The 14,487-nt window shown below is 38.3% G+C and overlaps 2 protein-coding genes across 5 annotated transcripts; one reads left to right on the forward strand and one right to left on the reverse strand.

Annotated features, from left to right (window-relative positions):
• The first annotated feature begins 614 nt into the window (after positions 1-614).
• Positions 615-11,215, forward strand: dnm1l (dynamin 1-like). Of its 4 annotated transcripts, XM_011475938.4 has the most exons (20): positions 615-854; positions 1,904-2,048; positions 2,297-2,326; positions 3,085-3,131; positions 3,430-3,501; positions 3,626-3,712; positions 4,269-4,431; positions 4,545-4,665; positions 4,751-4,882; positions 4,988-5,194; positions 5,317-5,437; positions 5,517-5,672; positions 5,794-5,883; positions 5,961-6,053; positions 6,158-6,211; positions 6,415-6,486; positions 7,102-7,278; positions 8,638-8,747; positions 8,861-9,020; positions 10,812-11,215. In XM_011475938.4, the coding sequence occupies exons 1-20, from the start codon at positions 753-755 to the stop codon at positions 10,866-10,868; spliced, it is 2,196 nt and encodes a 731-aa protein (XP_011474240.1). In that variant the 5' UTR covers positions 615-752; the 3' UTR covers positions 10,869-11,215. The 4 variants fall into 4 exon arrangements, with proteins under 4 accessions (XP_011474240.1, XP_011474242.1, XP_011474241.1 ...); XM_011475940.4 differs by lacking the exon at positions 6,415-6,486; XM_011475939.4 differs by lacking the exon at positions 2,297-2,326.
• On the reverse strand, positions 11,214-14,462 carry tnnt2d (troponin T2d, cardiac). The gene is made up of 11 exons (XM_078948550.1): positions 14,326-14,462; positions 13,580-13,686; positions 12,918-12,947; positions 12,780-12,837; positions 12,572-12,688; positions 12,413-12,490; positions 12,221-12,331; positions 12,023-12,135; positions 11,828-11,918; positions 11,599-11,636; positions 11,214-11,443 (listed from the first exon to the last, which is right to left on the reverse strand). The coding sequence occupies exons 2-11, from the start codon at positions 13,636-13,638 to the stop codon at positions 11,398-11,400; spliced, it is 741 nt and encodes a 246-aa protein (XP_078804676.1). The 5' UTR covers positions 13,639-13,686; positions 14,326-14,462; the 3' UTR covers positions 11,214-11,397.
• Between the last annotated feature and the right edge of the window lie 25 nt (positions 14,463-14,487).

A 14,487-nucleotide genomic window follows, 5' to 3' on the forward strand; every position in this document is an offset into this window, starting at 1 on the left:
CGGCTTCATATAGCCAACTGTAAAGATTTTCTTCATTGTTTCTTTCTTTTAAGCAACATAAAACATTTTTTTTTCGGAATTTTAATCATATATTGAACTAAAATAAAACCATGACCTAAAAATGGAGATTTGAACTAAATTATATTGAAAGGGAATTGTTGGATCCCTATAAGATCAGTAACCTACTTAACATTTTGTAAATTTGTGCGGTTTGATTAGGTTTGGGGAAATTCTACTTTTTTAAAGTTGTAACGCAAGTGTTTTTTGTTGAGCAGGAACTGAATATGTTGGTTTGAGATTATAATACAGTTTTAAACGAATCACACTTTTGGATTTTTTTTCTTACACAAGAAGTGTAAGATACATCCTTGTATCACTAGATGGCAGCAAATTACATTGATGTGCCTTGAATGTGATCAGAATTTACCAACAACCTTCGAGTTTGCGCCTCCAAACATCGCAGCAAGTGCTTAAAATAAAGGTAAATATGCGTGAGACGTCACTGTTGTGTGGTAAACGCAGCGGTTAGAAATTTACTTCGGCAACTTATGCTACATTTGTGCAGGAACACTTTCTTCTCATTTTGAACTTCAATTCCCATGATGCAACAAATACACTAACTGCGTGCGCAGTTATCGGTAAAGCTCGGTCGAAAGTAGCGTTAGCTGGGGGACGTTGAATGACTTTGTAACCGTCCGTGGAAACCTTAACAAAGTTGTGTATTTGGCTGCCCGGGATTTGTATCAGAGCTAATGGAAGCCCTCATTCCTGTTATAAATAAGCTGCAAGATGTTTTTAACACAGTCGGTGCCGATATCATGCAACTACCGCAAATAGTCGTTGTTGGAACCCAGGTAAGAAACTAATTCAACGCTAGCAAGTTCATTAATAGAATGTCTAAACCAGTGTCTGCTCTCTTCGTATTCGTTTCTATTCGAGAATTTTACCGATAAGAAGTCCGTTTAACGTCAACATTTGGTTTGTAAGGTGTCACACTAGCTAAGTTAGCATTGTCAACAGATTCATATGATTCATAAAGGGTTTGGGCTGAGTTGACAGCTGCGTTAATGTCATGCTATAACTATTTAATGGCATTAAATATCATAGAGTATTGTTTTTCATTCTAAAAACTTTTTAAATGAAAAATTCTTATCAGAATACTTTATTTTTTTAGTACAGAACTCAACCATTTTTGACTCAAGTCTCAACTGCCAATAAAGTTAGTTCAAATTCAATGCATTATGTTTGAAGTTCCTTTTTTTATTATTTTTGAGCACTTCACTGTCATATTTACAAAATTTCACACCTTGTTGTGTTCCCTTAACAGACTATTCATTAACTTCAGCAAATTTAAAATAAATACATAAATATTGATATTGGTTGTCAACAACAAAAACTAAGACTGAGCTAGCACGTGCACACATTACGGCCTAATTGGTTTTAAAAGCAAGGTTTAGTCTAACTAGTTTACTTCCAGTGGTCACCTAATAGGATGAGACTGTCCCAGACTCTTTGGCCTCAGTCCAAGAGAGAAGGCACGCTACAGATAGGATGTTTTCATGCCATGTTGGGCTTGCCCCTTATCAGACAGTGACTGCAAGTGCTGAGGCTGCATATCAAGCATTAAGAATTGATTGTCTCTGTGTCATATCATGTGATTGACTTGAATTGATTGTAAGTCTCTGAGGAGGTGAATCAAGTGTGGCAAACAAGTTAACAAAAGTATAAGATTCAGTTGTTGATATGGAAGAAATATTTTCAGTACAGTAACAATGGCTATAGAGGTATTTGTAGACAGTATCTTTTGAACTTGTTTTTGTACATATTGAACTGGTTTTTCTTGTAAATTCACTAATATTTCCATTTTTATTTTGTGGATTTCTACATTAACTTGGTTTTACAGAGCAGTGGCAAGAGTTCTGTCTTAGAGAGCCTGGTTGGGAGGGACATCCTGCCGCGCGGCACTGGCGTCGTCACACGCCGGCCCCTGATCCTGCAGCTTGTTCACATTGATCCCGAGGATCGCAGGAAAACCAATGAAGAGAACGGTAACGTCCCTTTTCCCCTTCTTTTTGTATTTTGGTTTGGTAATGTCGATGCTACTTAATTTTATCCTATCAACTTGAGTGGTCAACTTTTCAAGTACAAATACTGAACAGTGGGGTCCATTCTGCTGTTGTCCTCTGTGAGAAGTCCTCAGTGGAACTCTGTGCTTCTGCAGATTCTCTCACAAAGCCTAAAGATGCTGCAGCTCTCCCTTATTCTTTCGTTTCCTCTTGTCTCTCTTTAATCGCAGAACCCAAGAAAAATGGACGGCTTTGCAGAGGTCTCCAATTCTAATTTTTTCCTCCTTGTATCGCACACCTCCTCTGCTCAATTATGTAATTCCATCTCCCACCCTGCTTTTTGCTCAATCTTTTCTGCTTTGTGCTTGTGGAGGTTCTTTTTTCTTTCAATTTCAAGTCTCTGGGGCTTTATTTACTTTATCCATGCCTTTTGCGTGTCATTTGTGCAAAGACAAATATACAGACAAAGAAAGAACAAATAATAAATAAATGAGAGATCTATAGGATCAACTTCCTAAAAGATGTTTTTTCTTAGCTAGTAAAAAACAAGCAGAAAAAAAATGTAATAGATTATTCAAAAGAAATAAAATTAGTTACTGGGCTCATATTAATTTTAGATCCGCCATGTAAGTCGTCCAATGTTGTCACAAAGCATCTAGAAGGAATCAAACTCCTGTTTTTTTTTTCTTTTTATATATAGCAAAAAATTCCTTTGACTTTAGAGTCACAAACTTCCTCCTCCCTCAGTTGTTCATGTTTTTATATTTTTGCTTTTATTAATAATTTGCCTCCATTATCACAGCTTGAAAATGGTTGTTGCTCTACTGAGTTCTTGTTTTGTTCGGCCTCTGCTTTGAACTTTTGGTTCTGAGGAGCTTTTCCTTCCTTTGCTGTCCAGTAGAAACATACCCCAACGAGACACTGAAAAGACACCGGTTGTCATAGTTACACAGCTCTAAAAGCCACTTGTGATATGTAACCGTCACTAAAACCTCTGTCCTTTACTGTGTTTCCACAGGCATCGATGGAGAGGAATGGGGGAAATTCCTGCACACCAAAAACAAGGTGACATAAAAACAAAATTAATTTGAATTTATCTTCTCTTATTGTTTATACCAGCCCCCCATTTTCTGATCTATGAATTTCCATTATATCAACATGTATGTGATAATTTTTTTTGCTGCAAAATTGTAATTGTTTAAACATGTAACCTGGTATAAGGGCAGCTCCACATCCTTTCAGATGCTAAACATTCATTTTAGCCTTGTGTACAGCTATTCTCAAGCCTATAGTATACTCAGATCACCTTATTTTACTTTTTTAAATCATATTTTTTGTTTTAAATGTCTGTGATCTCTTCCAGATCTATACGGACTTTGAGGAAATTAGGGCGGAAATTGAAGCAGAAACCGAAAGAATTTCTGGAAATAACAAGGTAAGTTTGTTGTACCGATTTCAATTCCACCAAAAAAAAAGTCAGATGAGATCAAATTTTCCTGGAGTGATGACTCTTTTTTTGGGGGGGGGTTGAATGACTTCTTGTTTTTCTTTTCTTTTAGGGTATCAGTGATGAACCCATTCACCTCAAAATCTTCTCTCCTCATGTGGTGAACCTCACATTAGTGGACCTCCCTGGTATCACTAAAGTGAGCTTTCTTTTACTGCAGCCCCATGACCCCCAAAGGGATGAAACGGAATAGAAAATGAAGGAATGAATGAACAAAATTTTGTAAAAAAATGGCTGAAAAAAGTAATAGATCTGTTCATTTTAGTTATCTTCAGCTGTAGTTTGGTTGATGATTCAAATGTATTGTGAAAATCAATCTGTTACACAACTTTGTGAACTCTTTAGAGATAAATCTTTAGGACTCACCCGGATTTAGATCCCATTTAGTTATAAGCATGTTGTGTAAAATACTTGCTGAGAAGTAATGACTCATCTGTTTCTTAGCTTTCTACAGTCAAACTTTAGGTATTTCTTTTTTTATTGGGTGCATTTTGTCTATTGTTAAGACTAATTGATCTCCTTCAATTCCTTAAAAATAAATAAATATTTTTGATTGTGAATAAAAACCATAATCACTTTGTGAATAAAATATGAATCACTTTGCAAATGAAACATTACAAATTGGAATGAAAATGCTCATATTTTATTTGACTGTGTATTTGCAGTGATGTACTTTTTTTTCTTTTTTTGAACAGGTCCCTGTGGGAGACCAACCCAGAGATATAGAAATCCAGATCAAAGAGCTGATCCTAAAATACATCTCCAACCCAAACTCCATCATCCTGGCTGTGACTGCTGCCAACACAGACATGGCCACCTCAGAGGCTCTTAAGGTTGCCCGTGAGGTGGACCCTGATGGTACGCACCGTCTGTCTGTTTACCTTTTTTCTAACTCATTAACTCCGATTTGCCCCTCTTTAGTCATGGATTCTTGCTTGTTTCACTAGATCATTATTGTTTTTTGTTTTCAGGCAGGAGGACACTTGCAGTTGTGACCAAGCTGGACCTGATGGATGCAGGCACTGATGCCATGGATGTCTTGATGGGGAGAGTCATTCCAGTCAAACTGGGTATTATTGGAGTAGTTAACAGGTGTTACAGCAGTATGTGGGGCTTTTTTATGTTCTGTAGTAAAAGACAAAATGATATTCACCGCAGTCTTTGTATGTTTCTTTAGGAGTCAGCTGGATATTAATCAGAAGAAATTGGTGGTTGATTCTATTCGGGATGAACATGCCTTCCTGCAAAAGAAGTACCCCTCCCTGGCAAACAGAAATGGAACCAAATATCTGGCCAGGACGTTAAATCGGTATGAAGTTAGATGCAGATTTGCACCTTCGAACTTTATTTATTTTCTGTTTTTCCAAATCTAGCTGAATAACTTTTTACATTGATTGGATTGATGTCATCACAGATTATTGATGCACCACATCAGAGACTGTCTTCCTGAGCTGAAAACAAGAATCAATGTTTTGGCTGCTCAGTACCAGTCTTTGCTGAACAGTTATGGGAACCCCGTGGACGACAAGAACTCCACTTTGCTGCAGCTCATCACCAAGTTTGCTGCAGAGTACTGCAACACCATAGAAGGCACAGCCAAGTACATTGAGACAGCAGAACTGTGAGTTACAACACTCTCTGGGGATTGGCTTTGTTTAGCACTAGGGGGCGCTAAGGGTATCATACAGCATTAATTATAACAGTGTCCTGCTTTTGATGTATTTAATTATTTTTTTTTTTTAGATGTGGCGGAGCAAGAATTTGTTATATATTCCATGAGACATTTGGGCGCACGTTGGAGTCTGTTGATCCTTTGGGAGGCCTCACGACCATGGACGTTCTGACAGCAATAAGAAATGCAACTGTTAGTATCTTTGTCTGGTTTTTTTAAACATATTTTTCTAAAAACTTAATAAAACTCATAGTTCAAATTATACCGACAGGGCCCGAGGCCTGCCTTATTTGTGCCAGAGATTTCCTTCGAGCTGCTGGTGAAGCGGCAGATTAAACGTCTGGAGGAGCCCAGCCTGCGATGTGTGGAGCTGGTGCACGAGGAAATGCAGAGGATCATCCAGCACTGCAGCAATTACAGCACACAGGTAGGAAACACCTTGTTCTTTCCTCGTGGACGCACTGAAAACCCTTATGCCCATGATTTACTGGAATCCATAAACAAAATGACTCAACAGATGCAGCAACAGTCCCTGTTTTTCTCTGTAGGAGTTGTTGAGGTTTCCAAAGCTCATCGATGCCGTAGTGGAAGTGGTTACTTCTCTTCTTAGGAAGAGGCTCCCAGTCACAAACGAAATGGTCAGAAGCAAATCCAGATACATCTCTCTACCTGTCTTAATGTAAAGTCACATTCTTATTTATTTATTCTTTTTCAGGTTCATAACCTGGTTGCCATAGAGCTAGCTTATATCAACACTAAACACCCGGACTTTGCTGATGCGTGCAGCCTCATAAACAACAATCTAGATGTAAGAGACTGACCTGTACTCCTGTCAATATGTCTGCCCTGATGATGTTCTACACACTCATGTGCTTTAAACCCCTCCTTCCATTGATGTTGGTTGATTTGTAGGAACAGAGGCGTCACAGACTGAAAGAAATGCCAGCCGGCGTTCCCAGAGACAAGGTAAATTCCAAATCCATGAGTCAGCTTTTTCTTACTATATCTTCTCCAGTTCTTTTTTTTTACCATGTTTTTGGTCTTTTTTTTTACTTTAGTTTTGTTTGCCTAAATATTTGTCTAAATATTCTTTTGTGTTGAAATAATGGTTTTTATTTCACTTCAGTGTTTTTTTTGTCCATTTCCTCTTTTCTCCTCCCTTCTTTTAGTCCCTTAAAAGCCCTAGTGGGCAATCTTTCTCCTACACTGATCCTCCTGCTCTGGAGGGCGAGGTTCTCAAGGTTTGTCTGGTTTGCTCACTGCCAGCAAGGCTAGCACCTGATAACTGACAACTCCTAAATCCTTCTTGAGTTTATAAAAAAGAAAAAGTCTGAACAAACCTTTTCAAGGATTTAGTTGTTGGAGGATCAGTTTTTATATCTAACCCTTTATTTTCTGCATGTGGACTGCATGGATGCCACTAACTGCACTTAATTGTCCTGTGATATTTGGGTACAACAACCTTATGTAATAACGGGTGAGATCTTTTGTGATTATACATTGTTTCTCTGACATCACATCAACCGGACGGGTGACATTTAAAAAGAACGAGTATTTCTGGAATGTCAACACAAAAACCATTTGTGTTATTGGGACTCAAATTATTTAATTTATTCCAGTGATACATAAAGATACTTTTTTGTAAGTTGTAATTGTAGTTGTTTTTAATGTTGTTTTAAGTTTTTTCAACTACGTTTTGAAATATTTTTAAGCTGCCTACCAGACCATTTCAATTATGGTTCATTACTGTTATTTAAAGCTGTTTTTAGTGTATTTTGTTAATTCATGTATCACTATTATGTTTATTTGAGTCATGTTTGTAACCTTTCCTCTCTCCCTGTCTGTTCTACCATTAGGCACCAGCTGGTGGTTCTCAGAGCGCCCCCGCTGGTGAGCAGACAGAAGGCGGGACGGGCAGCTGGAGAGGCATGTTGAGGAGGGGAGATGAGGGTTCATCAGGTGATAGAGTCGCGCTCCACACCCAGATCCCTCCAAGCCCCCAGAGGAGCCATGCGGTCAACCTGCTGGATGTGGTAGGAGGAGATTTATCTTAGAAATAAGAAGCTAAACAAGTAAACACGTTTGGTTGAAGTGTTTACAAAACTATCAGACATACCAGGAAATAAAAAATCTAAGATAATTTAGGAACTTGGAGGAGGTGAACAGGTAAAAACAAGTTGGAAAGAAGTTGAAGAGGCATATTTAGCCTGCTTTATATGCAATCACTGGAGCCTGTAGGGCCACAAAAGTAAACAAAAACACAACTGTTCAAAAAAAAAAAAGGAGAAACTTAGTTGTTAAAATATGTAACCTGTTAAAAGGGCAGCTCTACGTCTTTTCAGATGCTAAACATATTGTAGCTTCATGTACTGCAATTCTCCTACCTATGCGCTTTCAGCGTCAGAAGAAACAATTTAACTTTTTTTTTGAATCAGTGTCTCAATTAAAAAACTAAATGATCCTACTTCTTTTATTCAAATGTTGTCCTTTTCCACAGGAGTTTATCTTGACCAACCGTTCATGAGCACAGAGCTTCAGTGCATGAAGATAAAAATGAACCATTTGAATTTATCCAAAAACTGTCCTCCAAGCTGAAATGTCCTACTGCAAGGAGAACATAAAATTTAGTCTATACATTTTGTTACAAACAAAGAAAAATCCTCTGACTTGTGGATTTCAGTCCATTTAAAACAATAGTTTACCTAATGACCACAATGTGGTTTTTTGCGCAGTTATATCACAAAATATCCCAAATTTGCAAAGACTTCACCTGGAAAATGGTTCTGAAACCTTTTTCATCTCTATGGCAAGATAAAATATCTATTTAATTGCACAGAGCTGAATTTTGATATATAAACCTCATTCTATTTAGTACAAATGTCACAACTGTGTACAGACTGTAGCTATGAAGTCTAGAGCTCTTGAAAAACCCTCCTGCACATTCTCCTGCCACATGCCTCCTGGCAGGCTTGTTTGTACCACATATTTCATCCTTTTTTATTTTTATAAAGGTTGAGGTTTTTTTTAAGTCATAACCTTTTGAGATGTAGAGTGGCGCAAGAACGTATTTAGTAAGCCACTCATTTTGCAAATTCTCCCACTTAAAAAGATGAGACGCCTGTAATTTTTTTCATAGGTATACCTCAAGTATGAGAGACAAAATGGTATTTTGGCCCATTCCTCCATGCAGATCTCCTCTAGAGCAGTTATGTTTAGTATCGACCCGACAAAAAAACCAGAAAGTCACCACTTTAATGTTTATTAACAAGGTTTAAAAATGTTTGTCATGTGTTTCACTGTAGTTGTTAAAATAATTATTTTCTCAAACTCCTGTGTTCAAATCTCTGAAATCCAAGGATCACCACGTTCATTTGTTGACTTTTCATCACCAGCCGGTTCCAGTCACCAGAAAGCTGTCTGCTCGGGAGCAGAGGGACTGCGAGGTCATTGAGAGGCTCATTAAGTCTTATTTCCTAATTGTTCGAAAAAACATTCAAGACAGGTACGCCTGCTGACATCATTGCGGAATCATTTAAACAAGTATACAGTTTTAAATTTGAAATTGGTGGGATGCAAACTTTGACAACTCTTTGCTGACATTTGCCTTGGCCCCAGTGTGCCCAAAGCAGTGATGCACTTCCTGGTGAACCATGTGAAGGACTGCCTGCAGAGCGAGCTGGTGGGTCAGTTATACAAAGGCCCCCTGCTGGACGACCTGCTGATAGAGTCCGAGGACATGGCTCAAAGACGGACAGAGGCGGCGGACATGCTGAAGGTGACAGATTCTTCACATTGCTCTACAGACAGCAAAGACGAGCCAGTTCTAAACCATGCACAGCTCATTAAATCTATTTTTATATCATATATATTCTTACACTATTCAAAAGGGGCATAAGCCCCCCCCCATTTATTTTCTCTTTTCAAAAAATGTTTTAAGTTTTGCAACTAGTTAAGATGAGACCTTCAATCTGGTGTAAAATATAAATATTTTGAATTCAAAGCTTTAAATCTTTCATGTTAGAATGTAGAAAAGCTCATAGGTTATAATTTATAGGTTAAGAAGCTTGCAATGCAACTTTAGAAAAACAATCACATTTGGGGTAGCCTACGGTTTGTGGATTATTATTCTGTTTTCTTTTCATCCATTCTGAAATTTAAAAAAAGCTTTTTTACTTTTTACTTTGAACATTTTTCTATGGCTAATGCAACCTTCCTTCTTATGGTAGCTTATTTTTTGCCCAAACGACTTATGACGTTTAGAGTTGGACCAGTTCACATATACAACATGAACAAACTATTAATGACTTTGTTTGAGAGCAGCCTGTGATCACCTCTTTGAAGAGATCTTAGTTCTCTTGTGTGGTGTGAAACAGAGTTTGCATCAGTGTAGTTACACCTGCACACTTAGTCCTGACTAACATCCTGACGATTGATTCAGTGGTTTATATTATTATGTACTGGTTTAGTCCTATTGGCTTATAATGCTTGAAATAAACGGGGGGAACAAATTCTGTTCTTTAGCTAAACCAAACAAGTCAGGTTTAAACCAAACTAAACGAGCCAGTTGTGAAAATACCAATCAAAAGTAGACAGAGGTAAATACCGTATTTTCACGACCATAGGGCGCCCCGGGTCATTGGGCGCGGTCTCATTTAGGTTTTTTTTTCAGTCTTTGACACATACAAAAGGCGTACTGGGTGTTAAGGCGCAGGCACGTTAACTCCCCAACCGGATCCTGAAAGCCTCCAGAGTGGCTTAATAAGGAACCAGTCTCTGTTCTTTAGAGGAAACCTTTTTTTTTTACTGTTCTCCCTAACTGAGTAACACAAACTGAATGCATGACCACAGACTCACTTGCGCTCAGCGCCTGACCCCCCTCCTTGTTGTTCACGCGGGTGCGTCTGCTTTCCTCCTTTCTACACACACGCTGGCGAAGAGACGGCATAAGCACACACACACAAACACTCTGTGTGTGTTTAAAATATGTAGCAGGAGGAGGTTTTTTTTTTCAGTCATAAAACTGCATCTAAAAATCCATCAATCCACGTAGCTGCAGTTTAAACAGGGCTTCAGCCATTTTGTAAATAACGTTGAGGGAACCCGGGACTTAGCCCCGCCCATGGCCACTAAGACTCATGGGAAGTATTTTCCACACAATGAGTTAGGGAGCTGTGAAGAGAAGTGACTGTCATGTTGTTACGATCTTTCTGTGATCAGAACAAAGGTGCTGTGTTGCGGCAACAAGTGAGCAGGTACGTTCATTGCTCGCTCTGCCACTTACTTCTACGCCCCACAACTACACATTAGGTGCACCGCCTCAAAGGGCGCCCCCTGCAGTTTTGAGAAAATTTAAGACTTTTAAGTGTGCCTTATAGACGTGAAAATACGGTACAACCTGTTTGACATTTATTCCTCAAAAGCAACTGTTTAAATCTATTCTAATTAAATGCCACATCTAAAAAAGAGAAAGCTGTCTAAAATCCTATGCCTCCTTTGTACATGAACATACACAGCATCAGTATTTTTAGTTTTCTAACTTGTTACTTTATTGTTTCTCTGTGTGCAGGCTTTGCAGAAATCTAGCCAGGTGATAGCAGAGATCAGAGAAACCCACATGTGGTGAGGAGAACCTCTTCAGGAAACACTGTCCGTCATGAAACCTCCAACCCCCCCACCCCTGCAGAGTCTTGCAGCCCGTCAGACTGTACAGACGACCTGCTGATGCACTTGTGTGAATATGTATTTGACAGAATATAGTTTTAATCTGCAGAAACCAGAGTTCATACATTATAGGCAGATTGTTTCTGTCACCATTTGGCAGCATTACACAAGCATTTGTCCTGGATGATATATTTCCTAATGTAATGAAAACAGCCAATAAATCAATCTAAAGCTCTGCAGTGTTCTGCTGCTGCAAATGAATGTTCTTACTGTGGATTTGAATAAAAAGATGGAAATGACAAAAACAAACATAGCTCATCCTTTTATTACATGTTCATCAGAGACATGCTGACATTTCTTCACAGTATTCTGTCTTTTGTTTTTTCACGACACATGTACACATTTGTTGCTGCTCAGATTAACTTTTTACATGCTTCTCTGCAGTCACACAGGCAATTCTCTGTTCTTTGTTGCTTCTGTCCCAAACGGCTTCACCTCACCCGGCCGCCCATCTTTCCTTTACCCCGACCCTTGGCACTGAGAGAGGAAGAGAGGCACATTTCAGGGGAAGTCTATTTGGTCTGCAGTTAAAAATTGTTTTGAATTCACATGACATTGCGATGGGTTTTTAAAGGCTGACAGATCTGTATTTTTTTTAAATAAAATTTTAGACGACAGGGTCTTTTGCTCACCTTTGATGATCCTGAACTCTACACAGAAGCTGATTAATCTGCAAAAATGTGACGTTTTTGTGGTTATTTTGTATGCAAGAGGTTTCTAAATCATTGGCACACCTCAAACCTAAAACATTTTATTTTTTAAACCTCTCAAATAAACTGAAATCTTGTTCTTGTGTCATTTAGGCTAAAAGACTCAGACTCCATGCATTAAAATATTTTTGATGAAGAGGAGCTGACTCACGTCATATTTTTGTCTTTTAAGTTTCTCACTGAGATCAAACTTCTCGGCCTCCAGACCCATCAGCCACTGCCAAAGCTCACCAACCTTCTCCCTGAACACACACAGGACAAAGGACTGTAAATGCTAGAAAGAGCATCCCAATGGTTAGCCCTTTTTTTTTTTTTTTTTTTTGACCAAGAAGCATTTGAGTCATACTTGAGTTTATCCTCATTGAGATGGTCAATGTTGAGAGGCTTCCTGCGTTCAGCCAGGGCCTTCTTCTTCTTCTCCCTCTCGGTCTGTTTTTTGGCTCCTTTCCTGTTTTCATTCTGTTAACGGAAACCCAACTGTTAGTTTGGAAGTGAGGCAGGTGCAGATACCCCCCCCAGTTAGTTCTTCCTTTAAAAGACACACCTTCTGTCCAACTGTGTACTGCTGAGTCATGTTAGTGAGGACCTTCTTCTTCTTGGCATCGTCGTCTTGCTTCTTACGCTGCTCCTCTTGTTCTCTGCGCTCCCTCTCATCCTGTATGAAGGACAGACATACTATTTAGGAGAAGACCATCAGGTCAAATGGGAGGAAAGGGATCAGATAAAAAAATCTTACTGCGAGTCTGGCCTGCCTCTCCTTTTCCCTCTCAGCTCTGACTCTTTGCTGTTCTGCTCTCTCAGCACGACGCTTGTCCTTTAAACAAAAATAGAGTTTTGTTTATCATCACATTAAAAGACATATACATCACGATTTCCAACAGACAGACTGGCTCACTATTCTGTTAACCAGAGCGACCAGTTCCTCTTCATCCTTATGGCGCTGAACAAAGTGAGCCTCAATAAGAGACTGCAGCTCAGCCAGATCCTTCTCCTGACGCTTCCTGTACATGTCCTGCCGCCGCAATCACAATCACACACAACAAGGGTGGCTCATCATCTCATTCAAACTGATGATTCCAGGTCATTGAAATGTACGGACTCACGTCAAAATCCACTTTATCTCCATCAGGCATCTTTGGGGCTGTGATGTTTGTCATGAACCTGCACAAATAAAATATGTTTTAGTCATTGCAAGCCATACTGCTAGAGGTAGACAGGTGAAAAGAGGAAGCTAAACTCACTTTGGCTTTGGCTTAGATTCATCTGCAGCAAAAAAATAATAATAATAAAATTCATAAACATACACACTAGTAAGAAAATAAATACTTTATATTCATTTATGATGGTTTGGCTGCTGATATTCTCATGTGGCTTAAATTGTGAGATTTTCGCCTTATCTCATACAAAATAAATATCTTTTTTGTCACACTTTGCAGAAATCAAAAGTTTGATTCCTCCAGAAAAAGAATCTTATGTTACCATGCAGACAAGGAGTTTTATTGTAAAAAGATCTCATCTCTGACACCCTCTAATTATTGACTTGACGTTCTGTAGGAGTCATACCTTGTTTGGTAAAGACCAATAAATTGGATTAAAAAAAAAAAAAAGCAAAAAAAACCCATTTGATTGATAAAAAGAAAAAAACACCACCATACACTTATACAAGGGCTTTTAACACGAATAAAACATTTCTGTGAACTTCTTGCCAAATGAAACCTTTTTCAGGTCCAGCATGATTCTGCTAGTAAAGAAAATCGACATCTTACCTTCTCCATCCCTTCAGAAGAATCACAAAGAAACAAAAGGGAAAGAAAATTAAGACAATATCTATGTATTGATAAAAGAATTGTATTCACTCCACTGAGTGTCATTTTGATTAGAGCAGATGTTACACTTTAATGAACTCATATGAAGGTGTACATACTGGACGTCTTCATCCACGACTTCTTCTGTGTCAGACATGTTGTTCTGGACCAACTCTCCAAAATGGATCCAAACAGATCTAAGTTACTGCAGCAATATTTTTAATCATTAACATCATGCTGTGGTAATAGAGAAAATGTTTCAAAACTTTAAATTCACTGATTAGACGAAGGTTTAAGACAATATAAAAAAAAATATAGTTCTTTTAGCTACAAAGAACAAATTATGGGTCAAATTTCACATTGTGAATGTATTTTTTTGTAGTTGATAAAATATACGTAACGTATTTATTTTTGTAGCACTGCAGCTGCACTGACCTTCACACTTAACTCAAGAGCAAGGATTAAAAATGCTTGTTTACTTTTTAGCTGTAAATATTAAACCAGATTGTTTGCTCAGGAGTCACAAAAATGTACAAAATAATGTCAGATCTGCTTTTAATTAGATTTGTAAAACATTTTTTCACGTTAAAAGGGTATAAGTACTAAATTATGTAATTTAGTCTTAGTAATAGACAAACAGTGGATACACAGTTTTTTACTCAGATGTTAAATATGGCTGAAAAATATCTTAATAGGCACATCATAATGATTTTAAACCTATTTGTACTGTGTGCAGCTAAATCATCTAAATATTTTTTAGAAAGCGTTAGAGTTATTTCAATAGGGTTAAACTTTGCTTTCTTCTTTTAACATGTTGAATTTGCATTTGAAATGATGTCCTTACCCTGAGACCCTGGCAGGAGACAAGCAGCAGAGTTTAGCTCCTAGAGCTCAACACACAGATTGAGCACAGTCCAGCCCTTCAATCTCATGTGACTGCAGCGCCCTATGGCTGCCCCATCTATTGTTAGGCAGCTCAACATCAGAGGGCTGTTTTGAATCCACA

This window comes from Oryzias latipes, chromosome 6, assembly GCF_053564925.1.
Source record: "Oryzias latipes strain Hd-rR chromosome 6, Olatipes_Hd-rR_3.1".
NCBI classification, from domain to species: Eukaryota; Metazoa; Chordata; class Actinopteri; order Beloniformes; family Adrianichthyidae; genus Oryzias; species Oryzias latipes.

Coding starts and splice junctions, on each gene's coding strand:
- tnnt2d (XM_078948550.1), bottom strand. CDS start 13,638: ATGTCTGACACAGAAGAAGTCGTGGATGAAGACGTCCAGTATGTACAC. Junction 12,838..12,917: donor GAATCTAAGCCAAAGCCAAA/GTGAGTTTAGCT, acceptor TTATTTGTGCAG/GTTCATGACAAACATCACAG. Junction 12,136..12,220: donor AGTACACAGTTGGACAGAAG/GTGTGTCTTTTA, acceptor TTCCGTTAACAG/AATGAAAACAGGAAAGGAGC.
- dnm1l (XM_011475938.4), top strand. CDS start 753: ATGGAAGCCCTCATTCCTGTTATAAATAAGCTGCAAGATGTTTTTAAC. Junction 6,487..7,101: donor TGGAGGGCGAGGTTCTCAAG/GTTTGTCTGGTT, acceptor TTCTACCATTAG/GCACCAGCTGGTGGTTCTCA. Junction 9,021..10,811: donor AGGCGGCGGACATGCTGAAG/GTGACAGATTCT, acceptor CTCTGTGTGCAG/GCTTTGCAGAAATCTAGCCA.